Source organism: Candoia aspera, chromosome 1, assembly GCF_035149785.1.
Source record: "Candoia aspera isolate rCanAsp1 chromosome 1, rCanAsp1.hap2, whole genome shotgun sequence".
Taxonomy (NCBI): Eukaryota; Metazoa; Chordata; class Lepidosauria; order Squamata; family Boidae; genus Candoia; species Candoia aspera.
The window spans coordinates 307,584,222-307,598,859 of NC_086153.1; the positions used below are offsets into that span (position 1 = coordinate 307,584,222).

General features: G+C 39.3%; 1 protein-coding gene across 1 annotated transcript in view; it reads right to left on the reverse strand.

The window, feature by feature from the left end:
* Positions 1 to 14,638, reverse strand: part of DICER1 (dicer 1, ribonuclease III) — a 50,805-nt gene that overhangs the window by 20,107 nt on the left and 16,060 nt on the right. The window contains 6 exon segments of the mRNA XM_063290283.1: positions 99 to 252; positions 730 to 943; positions 2,305 to 2,484; positions 4,692 to 4,831; positions 8,559 to 8,634; positions 12,781 to 12,913. Coding sequence (XP_063146353.1) covers positions 99 to 252; positions 730 to 943; positions 2,305 to 2,484; positions 4,692 to 4,831; positions 8,559 to 8,634; positions 12,781 to 12,913 — 897 coding nt within the window.

A 14,638-nucleotide genomic window follows, 5' to 3' on the forward strand; every position in this document is an offset into this window, starting at 1 on the left:
GGATCTTCTAATGTTTGCATTTAAACTGTTAATAGGTGGAAAAATAACTACTTTTAAATATACACAAATGTCTGTTTCAATTTTCAGAAAATACTCACCTTGGAATGATAACTGCATCCTGATAATCCTCTAATTTAAAAATAAAAGGTGTTTCTTTTGTATACTGTGTACTGGGAATGCCAGTACGAGCTTCAGATTTCTCAATATTTTCCATAAATTTAAAATCAATGTCCAAAGTGCTGGAGCCGTCAACTTAAAAAGAAAAGATTTTATTTGAATTTCAAAATGGAAAATATTTTTTTTCAGGTTCTTAGCACATATTTTTAAATGGCAGATACCACCAAGAATTTTTGTCAATATCAATTTGGTAACATCACAGGGCTTTTGGTGGTAATCAATACTTCAGATGGATAGAAGGCAGCCTGAAATATTGTTCTATAGACTAATGTTTATATACTATAGTAGTTCTCAAGCTTCTGCTTTTATAAGAAAATGTGCAAAGTCTAAAACAACTAACGTAACATAACTCATTTATTTGTTAAATGTTTATGGCTCCCTATTTGTTCAATTCAGTTTTATTTTTCTGCAAATGCTCTAACACAGAAGGTTGTTGAAGGGTGTTAAGCATTCCCTCTACGACTGAAAGAACTTGTGAATGCAATTGGGCACTTATCAATCCCATCAACTGTATGTAACTTTAATTAATAAATATAACAGCACTCTTCTCACCAACATTAAGAGGTAGAACACAATAGGCTGAATCAGCATCAGTGGGTCTGAATTCTAGTGCAGGTTTTTCAAGTCGAAGAATGTGAGAGAATATATATTGGTGAAGTCGTGTGATTAACTCAAGCATTTGCAAAGACAAAGTGAAACTTGATTTCTTTAACTCAATAGATATAGTCACTTCTCCTGAGCGGGTATATACAGGAAAATGAGGAATCTAGATAAACAGACAAACCAACCAAAGTAAATATAAGATGGTTACAAGAAGACATTGGCTAAATGTGTGTCTCTTGTCAACTACTAATGTACAACTAACATTCAAACCAGCATAATGGTGTATAAATTTACAGCCATTCAAGTCTAGATTGGAAACACACACACACACACACACACACACACACAAAACATGTTAATGTCAGATTCAAACTGAAAACTGACAGAAAAATGTAATGGATTCAACCAAGAACTACAAATGGAGGTCACACAGCAGCTAATATTATAACCCAAATATTTGTGAAAAGCCTTGCATACACGCTCATACAAATTCTTAAAAGAAAATCGTAAAAAAACTGTATTATCAACAACTGCAATCTTTATATTTTTGCTTTTCTTGTCCAATGTTCTTACTATTTGTAAGATGCAATCTTAGAAAGGAACTTCTTGATCCAAACCAGGATTAAGGAGCATATGTGATTTACGTATAACTAAGCACAAATATTTATTAGTATCATTTATAGCCCATTCCAATCCTAACCTATTCTGGTAGGGGACACAAGGACAATAATGTAAAAACCAAAGAAACCATCAATCTTATAATCATAGGTGCCCAAATAAACTAAGAGCTGAAAGCATGCTGGAATAGTATTGCTTTAAGTTGGTCTTGAAATAAAAGAAATGTTGGGGCCATGTGAATCTCCTGGGCAAGAGAACTCCCTAAAGTTCCCTACTATAGCCTGGTGGGAATGTCCACCAGCAATCTTGCCACCCCATTTTGTACCAGCTGTAGCTTCTGGATTGTCTCCAAAGTTAGGCTCACTATGCTTGCTTTGGAAGATACACAGGAGCCAGAAAGAACATGATGCTCTCATATTTTAGTTTGGCTCAAAATATTAATCTTGATTTAGTTTAATTCATGAATATGCATTCTGCAATAGAAGGTGTTGCTTAATCATATGTACCAACTGTAGAATAAGAAAGGATAGGATTTAGAAGGTCAGTCATATATAAAAAAATCTTTTTTTCCTGTGAGCAATTTCTTTACAGAGAGGGAATGCATATAACTATATTCCACAAGATTCCTATATAAATTGCAAAAGCAGTTACAGATGAAAAAGCAACAAGCAGCTGAACTACTGATTTGGATCATTATATTATTTCAGTATTTCACACGTTTCAAAACATAAATATTATTGGTCTTTTTTAAATAGTTAACAAGGTAACTATAACAAGGTACAAGGTACAGTAAGCAAGAGTGTTCCATGAACATGAAGTTATACTGTGATACACTGGTTTGAACATCTCAAAGCAAATTTAAAAGGAAGGAAAGAGAAATGCAAGTACAAGCACGTATTAAACTACCTGAGGTATAGGTTTAGCTGTCAGTATTCCAAAACATCTTGTGGTATCTTCAGGAGGATATAGCTTTCGTCTTCTGAAGTTCAGCTCATCAGGAAGAGGAGTAGTTAAGACCATACCAATTACATAAAGATAACAGGGTTGATCAGGTTTGGGATAACTGTCCCTCAAGCATTCTGGAATCTATAGACATAATGTAACAAGCATGTTTTAAAATAAAAGTTGTCCTTACATACGCACAGAAACAATACAGTTTTTAAATAAATTATCTTTGTATATGCATATATTTTAAAAAAAAATAAGATACAGGAATAAATTACAACTTGTCAAATGTTTATAGATTTATATAACTAGAAGCTAAAAATTTGATGCATAGTTTCTGCCCCAGAGTTTCACAGTTTCTACCACAATGACAACAAATAAAACTAATGAACCATAACGGAATGAAGCAAGGATCTCGTGAAAGAGGCTGTAGTCTAGAAAACAATAATGCTTCGGTAATTTAGTAAGTCTTTGCAAGGATTCTATTTCAGCTGTTTTGGACAAAAAGGTAGCTTATAATTGAAATTCTTGTAATAAAGCCATTCGTTAGCAGGTACAACAGCAGCGTTAATTAACATATTTCTGAACTGTAAAATGCCTGCAGCAGAGCAGAGGCATTTTGTAGAGCACATGCTTTCATGCAAGAATGTATAGGTTCAGTCCCGGGTTTTTCCAGATAAGGCTAGGCAAGACCGCTGCCTTGAATCTATATCATTGCTGTCACAATGCTGGATGGACCAAGGATCTAACCTGTTACAAAATAACTTCCTGTTAACTGAAAGTAGTCTCAGATGGGACAGTGAGGTATCACAAATAAGAAGTGTCTTTAGCTGATGTTTCAAAATCCCAAATACATTTTTACTTTAATTTGTGCCTCTCTTGGATTGTACTGTGTCCTTTTCATTACTCTAGAATGACATTTGTAGTATTTTCCTGAATATGTTTCCTCCGAATTGTATGCTGTTCTAGGGACTATACAGCAATCCAGATTCAAAGGGGCAAATGATTTGTTGGAGTGTGAAGGGATGCTCAGATAGCACCAGTTGGCAACTCTTTAAATATGATGTCCCTTTTTCTTGGTTCTTAGGGCAGATCTCCCAAGCTGTTTCCTAATCCTAAAAAATAATGCATTTAAAGAGCTGCTAATAGATGCTACATGTTCAAATACAGATGGCTGCACTGCTGTATTCTACAATTCTCCTATCTCCTTAACATCATATCCAAACCTGTACCTATGCATGTGGCTGCAATACTGGATTTGTATGGAAATGAATGATTAAATTAAAGGATTCTGTATCCTATTTTTCATCCAAAGACCCAAAAACAGCACACACAGCTTTCTTATTCATCAGTACTCATTTGGCATCAAAGATCATGCTGTCTCATACCGGGGAAAAAAATTGAAGCACCACTTTATCTATTGTTTCTGCACTGTGATTTACTTGTGCAAATGAGAAATTAAATAATGAAATGAAAGCCATGGGATGTGCATGAAATAGGAAAAAACATGTCTTATTGTGAATCAAAATAAACAGATTACAAATGGGATGCATTTTGGCAGGAAAAAAAACCTGGAATATTTTTCTTGTTCAAGGTTTTGGCTATAACAAAATCTGTGAGGATCCTTAAATAAAGGAAATAAAGGAAGGCTGGTGGATGTTACCCCCTCTTCTCATAATATGGCATGTCCCACTGACCCACCTATCCTGTGCTTCCCTTCCCTCAGTGGCTGCTGCCAATGTCCCAGGATTCCATATGCTACTGGCCTGCCTTCCTTCCAATCTTCCCAGAGCCACTGTCATTCTTGACTTTCTCCTGTGCTTTCCCACCCGCACCCCCTGCCCCCAACTGTTTTGCCTGGAACAATTGCATTTTAATCTGTACCCAGAACAAAACAGCCCTGCTTCATTTCATAGTCAAACCAAACACACATTTTAGTTTGGGAATGAAACATCTGAAAACCTGAACTATTTTGCACACTCCAGAAAGCCATTACTTTTCAATATTCTACATTAGGTTTCCAGAATCAAACAAACTTTATACAAAATGAACTTCTAGTGCTTCCTACATTTCCCCTTCACACATTTCCTTCTGGCCTCATTGGAAAAAAAATCCTCTGTCTTAAGACATATAAAGAATCTTATTCTATTCTTGTTATTCTGTGGTGCAGAAATGCACGTGCTTCCCCCAGTCCTCAACGGAAACATTTTTTTTTTCATTATAAAGGCTTACTACAAGATCCTCTGGTTTGCACAGATGTTAAAGAATCAGTATGCCTTTACTAGTCAAGTCAGAAAAATCTTAAATATATACATTCACACACAGAAAAACCATAAAACTATACTAACAGCTTTAGGGTAGCACTGCCTTCGTTTTGTAGAACCCGGCCTTCCTGGAACGCTGGTTTCTTCTTCATCATGCAAATCAAGTTCCTCCTCATACTTCACTGTTTCTTTTCCAACAGGCATCAAGTGATCATCCAGCTCACCTAAATTATAAATAAAGAACAAATTATAAATCAAGTAATTCCATAACTAAGAAAGAATTGCTCATCCAAAAAGGTAACTTTTATCCAGCCTTTTAATAAAATGTATGTATAAAATCCTGAAGGACTGTATCATTGAAGGTCTAAAGTTCCTCATCTGTTTTACAACAATTTTGAAGTACACATAAAAGAATAAAAAATAATCATCTCTTCACTAAAATGGAGGGAATTAAAGTTACTGCAGCAGCAATTAAAGGAAACTGCTTGAGTTTATATTACTGAGAATTTTTTGAAAGATTCTTAGTACATTAATTGGGATGTTTACAAATCAGTCTATAAAGTTAAGTGTCTGAAAACAGTCCATTCATATTTACTCTGAAACAACTCACTGAAGCACTCAATGAACAACTTAGCATGAAATATGTATACATAATACTATATCCTTTCTAAGACTTTTGAGAATGTTAATCAGTGTGCAAAACTAGGCATTCTTTACCTCTTCTCCTAATAAGAGACTGAACTCCTCAAATAACTGGATATTACTAAGTTCCACAGTGTGATCTTAATAACATCAAGTAGCATAAATAGAGGATGGAGGAGGAGAAAGCAATTGGGAAATGGGTAGGGGAACTTTGTACCACAGCATTATGTTTTAACCAAGTGTTTCAGAGACAATTTTTTTTTTTTAATAGGCCAAATTATGCATCAACTAAATTCCATGGAAAAGGAGAAGTCTCATGTTTCCAATTTTCAGACCTTCTCAGACCAGAGGGTCAAGGAGAGCTCTTTTCATTCTGGATGCAGGGCTGTCTATTGTTCTCTCAGAGAATTACAGTGGTTGCGAATGAATTAAAGAGTTTCAAAGTAATTTCAGTGGACAAACAGAAGACAGTTGAAGGGGAACCTTTTTTTAAAGAAGTATACATGGAAGTTTTATCCTCAGGTTTTATTTCAAGTATTTAATTTAATAAAATTTTTGTTTTGTGGGGGATGAGAAGAAAGAAGCAAATACAGGTAGTCTTCACTTAACGACCATTCATTCAGCGACTGTTCGAAATTACAATGACACTGAAAAAAAATGGACTTACGACCTGTGCCCGAAATTATGACTGTTGCAGCACCCCTGCAGTCATGCGATCAAAGATTGGGCACTTAGCAGACCACCTGCATTTAACACTGTGTCATGTCCCCTGTTGCAATGCATACATGCATCACAACGGGGAACATGCCTTTCCGGAGAAGGGAAGGAAAGAGGAAGGAATTAGTGATAATCCTTTAAGCACTAACAGACAAATACCAATAAAGGACAAAGGAGCCATACCTTTGCCCTGACCCAAAAAGCCATCATCCTATCTCCCTGACATCTCTGCATTACCCCGGGGGACACACCTGCGCCGGACACAGGAAGAGGACAGAGGTGATCAGCGCTAATCCCCTGATTGCCCATCGAGACTCCGGAATCGCACCCTGATCGCCCATCAAGACTCCGGATCAGGACTTTGGGACAATGGGGGGTGGAGAAGGACCAGGCCCGCACCGCGGGTATTTACCGGCTACCTCGCACGCCATGTGCCCATTCCCGTCTTTTTCTGTGTATGCATTCTATTCCTAATAAACTGGAAATCCTTAGCCCTGACTAAGTGAGTCTGTGTCTCTTTGGGAATAAGGCAACCATCACACACGGTGGGGTTCCTCCACTTCCCCCTACGTATTTTCCCCAACATCTCTGCCCTTTTGGAAGCCCCGCACCCTGCCTTGCAGGCGGCAAGCCCAGCCACACCGCACAAGGTCACCCATCCCAGCCGCACTGTGTGAGGCCGTCCCATCCCAGCCGTGCCAGGCTGCCAGGCCACTGTCCCAGCTACGCCAAGCCAAGCCACCCACACATGCTGCATGAAGCCACCACAGCAAGCTCCAGGCTCTGAGAAGATAAGACAGCATTTTGAAGAGAGCCATGAGGAGGAAAGGTTCGCCAGAGAAGCTGGGTCTGAAAAGGACTCAGCAAAGGCAGCCAAGCAAATCTGTTTCACCTATGGCAGCTGGGCGAAAAAGCCAAAAGGCAGGTGTGGGAGCTGGGAGAGGAGACAGCTGGGTGAAGGAATGCAGGTTGGGAAGGCTGGATGTCCTAACAGCCAGGAACCACGCTGAGACAAGGAATAGGTCTCTAGTGTTTATTACTGCTACATTAGACAGAAAATCCTAACAAACTGAAGAAGCGTGGGAAAACCCAGACAGATAATCCCCAAAAGTCAAGGCGGGTCTGTTTTGAATGGCTGCTCAACTCCTCACTACTACGCGTGCGTTTTGCCCCCTGGATAGGGGCCCCCTCCTGCTCACCATCAGTGCTCATGACACTGGAGCTTGCTATGTTGGCTTTGAGCAGAGCTGATATGGGTGGCCTCAGGCGGCATGGCTGAGCTTGTGCCCTGCAAAGCAGGGTGCAGGGCTTCCAAAAGAGCAGAGATGGGAGGAGATAGGTGGGGGGGGAGTCAAAGGCAGTGTTCGGGGCTGGGAGGAACCAAGCCTGGAATGGCTTGTATTGGGGTGGCTGCTCAGGCTAATGACGGGTAAAATTTACTTAACAATGGCAAGGGGGATTGCCAGGATTGCTGTCCCTAACCAATGCTATCTCGTTTTACAACCGCACGTCTTAGTGATGGAAATTCTAGGCTTAATTACCATCATTAAGTGAAGACTACCTGTAATGGGAAAATTAATAAATAAATGGGGAGTTACACAGTCATATTCGATCAGCCTTTCTCAACTTTTTGACCCTGGAGGAACCCTTGAAATATTTTGCAGGCCTTGGGGAACCCTGGCACATTCAGGCTCAGATATAGGCCACAAGTCACAAAATTGTTTGTTTCATGTGTAGACCTGTATATATGCATTAACTGTCCTAACAGCCAGGAACCACGCTGAGACAAGGAACTGGTCTCTAACGTTTTATTGCTTGTACATAACAGGAATCCTAACAAACTGAAGAAGCGTGGGAAAAACCCAGACATATAAACCCCAAAGGGTTAAGGCGGTCCCGATCTGTGTCTCTTTGAATGGCTGCCCAATTCCTCAGTGCTACGCATGCGCTTAACAGTCTGGATGGGAGCCCCCTGCTCGCCATCCTTACTCATGACATTAACAGTGTTCTTAAACTAAAAATAATGAAACTTGCCTCTTTAATGTAAAGTTGCCTGAATTTGAAATATTTTTTTAAATAAATCGTGATCTCCCAGGGAACCCCCATGACCTCCCACAGAACCCTGGTTGAGAAACCCTGTATTAGATAGTTAAACAATTGGTGGGGATGGAATGTATTTGAATTGAGCTTAATGCCAGTACTGACAGTACCGAAAACACTAGATCTCGTTGATGCTGGCTGCTATTGGCTGCCAGACCAAGGAGTATTAAGCATCAAGAATTCAAGTAACTCAGCATAAATGATGCTAGGTACTCTTGTTATAACTACATACATGGATTTCCAGCAGAGAAAAATACTAAGTGCAAAGGATGGATATCAAAACTATGTTTAATAGAAAACTGTAAAAGTTACTTGAAAGAAGACAAGAAGTAAGAGCTAAGGCTGTCAGTTCCAAAAACCCTAGAAGAGCATTTTTCATATATTTTCCCCCTCTGTACTACCTTGTACCATTAAAAAAAAAAATCAGAATAAACATTCAATATAGTATCAGACTTTTGTTAAATAAACAATATTGCTTCTAAAAATACTTACCAATTTTATGCAATTTTTCACAACAAATAAGAGCAACAACTCTCTCTGCTAATCTCACACAACTCATTGGAGGACCCTGGAAATGAAATTTGAAGCAAGTATATTATAACTTCCTAACAATATGTAATAACGAAATTAATTGCTTTGATTTTTTTTTTAGCTTCAGTTTCGTATTTTAGTTATTATTTGTTAGATTAATGCCCTCTCTTTCCTTCTGGAGTTCATGGTGAAATAGGTATCATTTTTTCTTCAAGTTTTTCCCCCACAGCAACCCTGAAAAGTAGGTTAGCCTAACAGGCTCAAAGTCACTCAGTAAGCATACATGGCTGGAGTGGACTTACACCTGGGTCTTAACCTCAACCAGCATACTACACTGACTCTCCAATAACAAAATACTGTCATGCACAAAAATACGTAATTGTTGTATAAGGGACAGGTTTAAGAACATAAAAGAACATTTTAAAAAGCCATAGAGCTGTACATATAACAGATGTTATTTATGTATTCCAAACATAGCCAATAATTGCTTTTGCAAAAAAAGATACATTAGATTATTATAAATGTCAAACCACATAACTATTTAGACCAAACATTTAATATGAAAGGAAAATAAATTATTTATTTCTATGCTAAGATACCTCCCTTCAGCAAAGGATCATTACCTTGTCGTGCTGCTGGAGCTTGAGCAGCTCAATGATGCCATGAGCTAAACCGTGAAGGGGCATCCAAGATGGGAAGATCGTGACAGAGAGGTCAGACTAAATGTGATCCCTGGGGAAGGTAATGGCAACCCACCCCAGTATTCTTGCCATGAAAACTAAATGGATCAGTACAACCAGAGATATGTCGGTATACCATCAGAAGATGAGACCCCCAGGTCGGAAGATGGTCAAAATGCTACTGGGGAGGAACAGAGGATGAGTTCAACTAGCCCCAGACGTGATGACGCAGCTAGCTCAAAGCCAAAAGGACGGCCAGCGGCCGACGGTGCTGGTGGTGAACGGCGAATCCGATGTTCTAAGGATCAACACACCATTGGAACCTGGAATGTAAGATCTATGAGCCAGGGCAAATTGGATGTCAAGATTAAAGATAGACATTCTGGGCGTCAGTGAACTAAAATGGACTGGAATGGGCCACTTCACATCAAATGACCACCAGATCTACTACTGTGGACAAGAGGACCACAGAAGAAATGGAGTAGCCTTCATAATTAATAGTCAATTGGCTAAAGCAGTGCTTGGATACAATCCAAAAAAATGATAGAATGATCTCAATTCGAATTCTGGGCAAGCCATCTAACATCACAGTGATCCAAATATACGCCCCAACCACAGATGCTGAAGAAGCTGAAGTAGAGCAGTTCTATGAGGATCTGCAGCACCTACTGGACAATACACCTAAAAGAGATGTTATTTTCAACACGGGAGACTGGAATGCTAAGGTGGGCAGTCAAATGACACCTGGAATTACAGGTAAGCATGGCCTGGGAGAACAAAATGAAGCAGGACATAGGCTGATAGAATTTTGCCAAGACAACTCACTCTGCATAACAAACACTCTCTTCCAACAACCTAAGAGACAGCTTTATACATGGACTTCACCAGATGGACAACACCAAAATCAGGTTGACTACATCCTTTCCAGTCAAAGGTGGCGGACATCTATACAGTCAGTAAAAACAAGACCTGGAGCTGACTGTAGTTCAGATCACGAACTTCTTCTTGCACAATTTAGGATCAGACTAAAGAGATTAGGGAAGACCCACAGATCAACTAGATATGAGCTCACTAATATTCCTAAGGAATATGCAGTGGAGGTGAAGAATAGATTTAAGGGACTGGACATAGTAGATAGGGTCCCGGAAGAACTCTGGGCAGAAGTTTGCAACATTGTTCAGGAGGCGGCGACAAAATACATCCCAAAGAGAAAACCAAGAAGGCAAAATGGCTGTCTGCTGAGACACTAGAAGTAGCCCAAGAAAGAAGGAAAGCAAAAGGCAACAGTGATAGGGGGAGATATGCCCAATTAAATGCACAATTCCAGAGGTTAGCCAGAAGAGATAAGGAATTATTTTTAAACAAGCAATGCGCGGAAGTGGAAGACGACAATAGAATAGGAAGGACAAGAGACCTCTTCCAGAAAATTAGAAACATTGGAGGTAAATTCCAGGCCAAAATGGGTATGATCAAAAACAAAGATGGCAAGGACCTAACAGAAGAAGAAGAGATCAAGAAAAGGTGGCAAGAATATACGGAAGACCTGTATAGGAAGGATAACAATATTGGGGATAGCTTTGACGGTGTGGTCAGTGAGCTAGAGCCAGACATCCTGAAGAGTGAGGCTGAATGGACCTTAAGAAGCATTGCTAATAACAAGGCAGCAAGAGATGACGGCATCCCAGCTGAACTGTTCAAAATCTTGCAAGATGATGCTGTCAAGGTAATGCATGCTATATGCCAGCAAATTTGGAAAACACAGGAATGGCCATCAGATTAGGAAAAATCAACTTATATCCCCATACCAAAAAAGGGAAACACTAAAGAATGTTCAAACTATCGAACAGTGGCACTCATTTCACATGCCAGTAAGGTAATGCTCAAGATCCTGCAAGGTAGACTTCAGCAATTCATGGAGCGAGAATTGCCAGATGTACAAGCTGGCTTTAGAAAAGGCAGAGGAACTAGGGACCAAATTGCCAATATCCTCTGGATAATGGAAAAAGCCAGGGAGTTTCAGAAAAACATCTATTTCTGTTTTATTGACTATTCTAAAGCCTCTGACTATGTGGACCATAACAAATTGTGGCAAGTTCTTAGTGATATGGGGATACCAAGTCATCCTGTATGCCTCCTGAAGAATCTGTATAACGACCAAGTAGCAACAGTAAGAACAGACCACAGAACAACGGACTGGTTTAAGATTGGGAAAGGAGTATGGCAGGGCTGTATACTCTCACCCTACCTATTCAACTTGTATGCAGAACACATCATGTGACATGCTGGGCTTGAGGAATCCAAGGCTGGAGTTAAAATCGCTGGAAGAAACATTAACAATCTCAGATATGCAGATGATACCACTTTGATGGCTGAAAGCGAAGAGGAACTGAGGAGCCTTATGATGAAGGTGAAAGAAAAAAGTGCAAAAGCTGGCTTGCAGCTAAACCTCAAAAAAACCAAGATTATGGCAACTAGCTTGATTGATAACTGGCAAATAGAGGGAGAAAATGTAGAAGCAGTGAAAGGCTTTGTATTTCTAGGTGCAAAGATTACTGCGCATGCTGACTGCAGTCAGGAAATCAGAAGACGCTTAATCCTTGGGAGAAGAGCAATGACAAATCTCGATAAAATCGTTAAGAGCAGAGACATCACACTGACAACAAAGGTCCGCATAGTTAAAGCAATTGTGTTCCCCGTAGTAACGTATGGCTGCGAGAGCTGGACCATAAGGAAGGCTGAGAGAAGGAAGATCGATGCTTTTGAGCTGTGGTGTTGGAGGAAAATTCTGAGAGTGCCTTGGACTGCAAGAAGATCCAACCAGTCCATACTCCAGGAAATAAAGCCAGACTGCTCATTTGAGGGAATGATATTAAAGGCAAAACTGAAATACTTTGGCCACATAAGGAGAAGACAGGACACCGTGGAGAAGATGCTGATGCTAGGGAGAGTGGAGGGCAAAAGGAAGAGGGGCCGACCAAGGCAAGGTGGATGGATGATATTCTAGAGGTGACGGACTCATCCCTGGGGGAGCTAGGGGTGTTGACGACCAACAGGAAGCTCTGGCGTGGGCTAGTCCATGAAGTCACGAAGAGTCGGAAGCGACTAAACGAATAAACAACAAGATACTTCCATGTTGCTAACAAAAAGATATCATTAAAACTTATACCTAGAGTTTCTTATGACTTTTGCATACAATGATTTATTATTCAAGCATTAACATCCTAGTCCGATTCAAATGGAGAGAAGAAAGTAAACTTTCTTCTTTGCCACAGTGTGTCTTTCAGTGCTTCAAATGGCCTCAATCATACCCCATTTGATTGATCAGTTGAGACACCTTGGAACACTGTAGCTCATATCAAATCCATGGGAACAGCTCCTTGCAAAAACAGAGTAAACCTGTATACAACAGCAACATATGCACCGCAGGAAAAGCAAGCCATAGCCAGGGGAAAAACACTGTACATACTCAAAGTTTATTTAATCTAAGCAAACAGAATACTTACAACTATTGAAGCTCGAAGAGGAGAATTGATAGGTAGATAAAGTGTTGCATAAAATGTGTTATCAAGGAGTTCTCTAGTTTTACACTTAGGAGCCAGATGAGTAAATGGATCACTAGGTAATCTAGCACAATACCTATTTGACACAAGTTTTTTTTAAAAAAAATTAATAAACAAACATAAATATATCATTTTAAAAAGCAAATTACATCTTATGGCTAACGTATTCACAAGTTAACAGAAATCAACAGGCAGAAAGGTAAGTCAATAGTTTGCAGTTATATATAGTATTTCCATATGCAGTTACAACCTTTAATTTAAATGGCAATAAAGATAATAAAGAGGAAAGTCCTGGGATGTTTCTAGGACTGAACTGGACACTTACGGGAAAATTTCATCTGCTACTGCGTAACTTTTTTTTTTTAATCCGTTCAATCATGTCCAATTCTCAGAGACTGCCTGGACAAGTCCCCAAAGTGATTTGCCATTGCCTCCTTTCTAGGATTGAAAGAAAGTGGCTGGCCCAAGGTCATCTAGCTGGCTTAGTGCCTATGGTGGGACTAGAACTCACTGTCTCCTGGTTTCTAGCCTGTTGCCTTAACCACTACACCAAACTGGCTCTAACATCACATTAAACCAGAAAAAATATGGCAAGTGTTCAATAAGATCAGTTTTACTAGATCTGGCCAAGACCAGTCTTAGCTCAGCATTCTCCTCTTAGTGGCCAAGTAGCTGCCTCTAAGTTGTTTGGAAGCAGGAGGGAGACAGACCCTTCTCCCACCATTGTTCCCTTGGAACTAGTATTTGGTAGCATGCTCCTCACAACTTGAATGCAACAATCTTCAAGATCAATAGCCCATGACATACCTGGTCTCAATGAATTTATTCAATCAATCCCCTTTTAAAGCTATCCAATTTAGTGGCCAACACATCATCCTGTCATAATGAATTCCACAGGGATTAATTATACACTGTATGAAAAAGTACTTCATTTTGTTTTAAAACTATTTTCAATCAGCCTCAGTGGAAGGTCTTTATGTTTTGAGAGAGGGAGGATAAAATCCTCCCTGTCCACTTTTTCCCATGCCATGCTTCATTTTATGCACTTTCAACATGCTCCCACCATTTTTCCATCTAAACGATCCCTTGGTCTAGCCTTTTCTAGTAAGAAATGTGTCTTACTTCCCTTGCCCAATAATTTTGGTTGGCTTCTTCTGTAATTCATCTAGCTGTACTATATCCTTTGTTAAATATAGCAACCAGAATTGTTCATAATATTCCAGATGAACATATAACCACAGATTTATATAACTTTAAATGTGAGCATTTTTACTTTCTTAATTACCCATAGCATGAAATACTCCTTTTTCATACACAGCTGGCATTCTCATTGTATTACCTACTATTATCCAAGATCTAGTTAAAGACAACTCAGACCCCATAAACATGTATGTGAAGTTGAACTTTTTGCTCCAGTGTGCAGCATTTTACACTAACTTAAATTGAATTGCATTTGCCATTTCGTTGGCCATTCACCTAGTTTAAAGAGGCCCTTCTGAAGTCTTTGAAGTAATATATGGAATTTACCACCCTGAATAGCTTAACATCATCACAAACTGGGCTATTTCACAGCACATTCCTTAGTCAAGATCATTTATAAAAAAGTTGAAGAGCTTTGGTACCAAGATAGATCTCTGTGGGACTCCACTTTTTATTTTACTTCATTGAGATAATTGCTTATTTATTCCTAGTCTTTGCTTTGTGTTTTTTAACCAATTAGAAATTATAAAAGGATGGTTCATCTTATTCAACAGTCACTAGGTTTACTCAAGAGCCTTTGATGGGAAGCTTTCCAAAATAT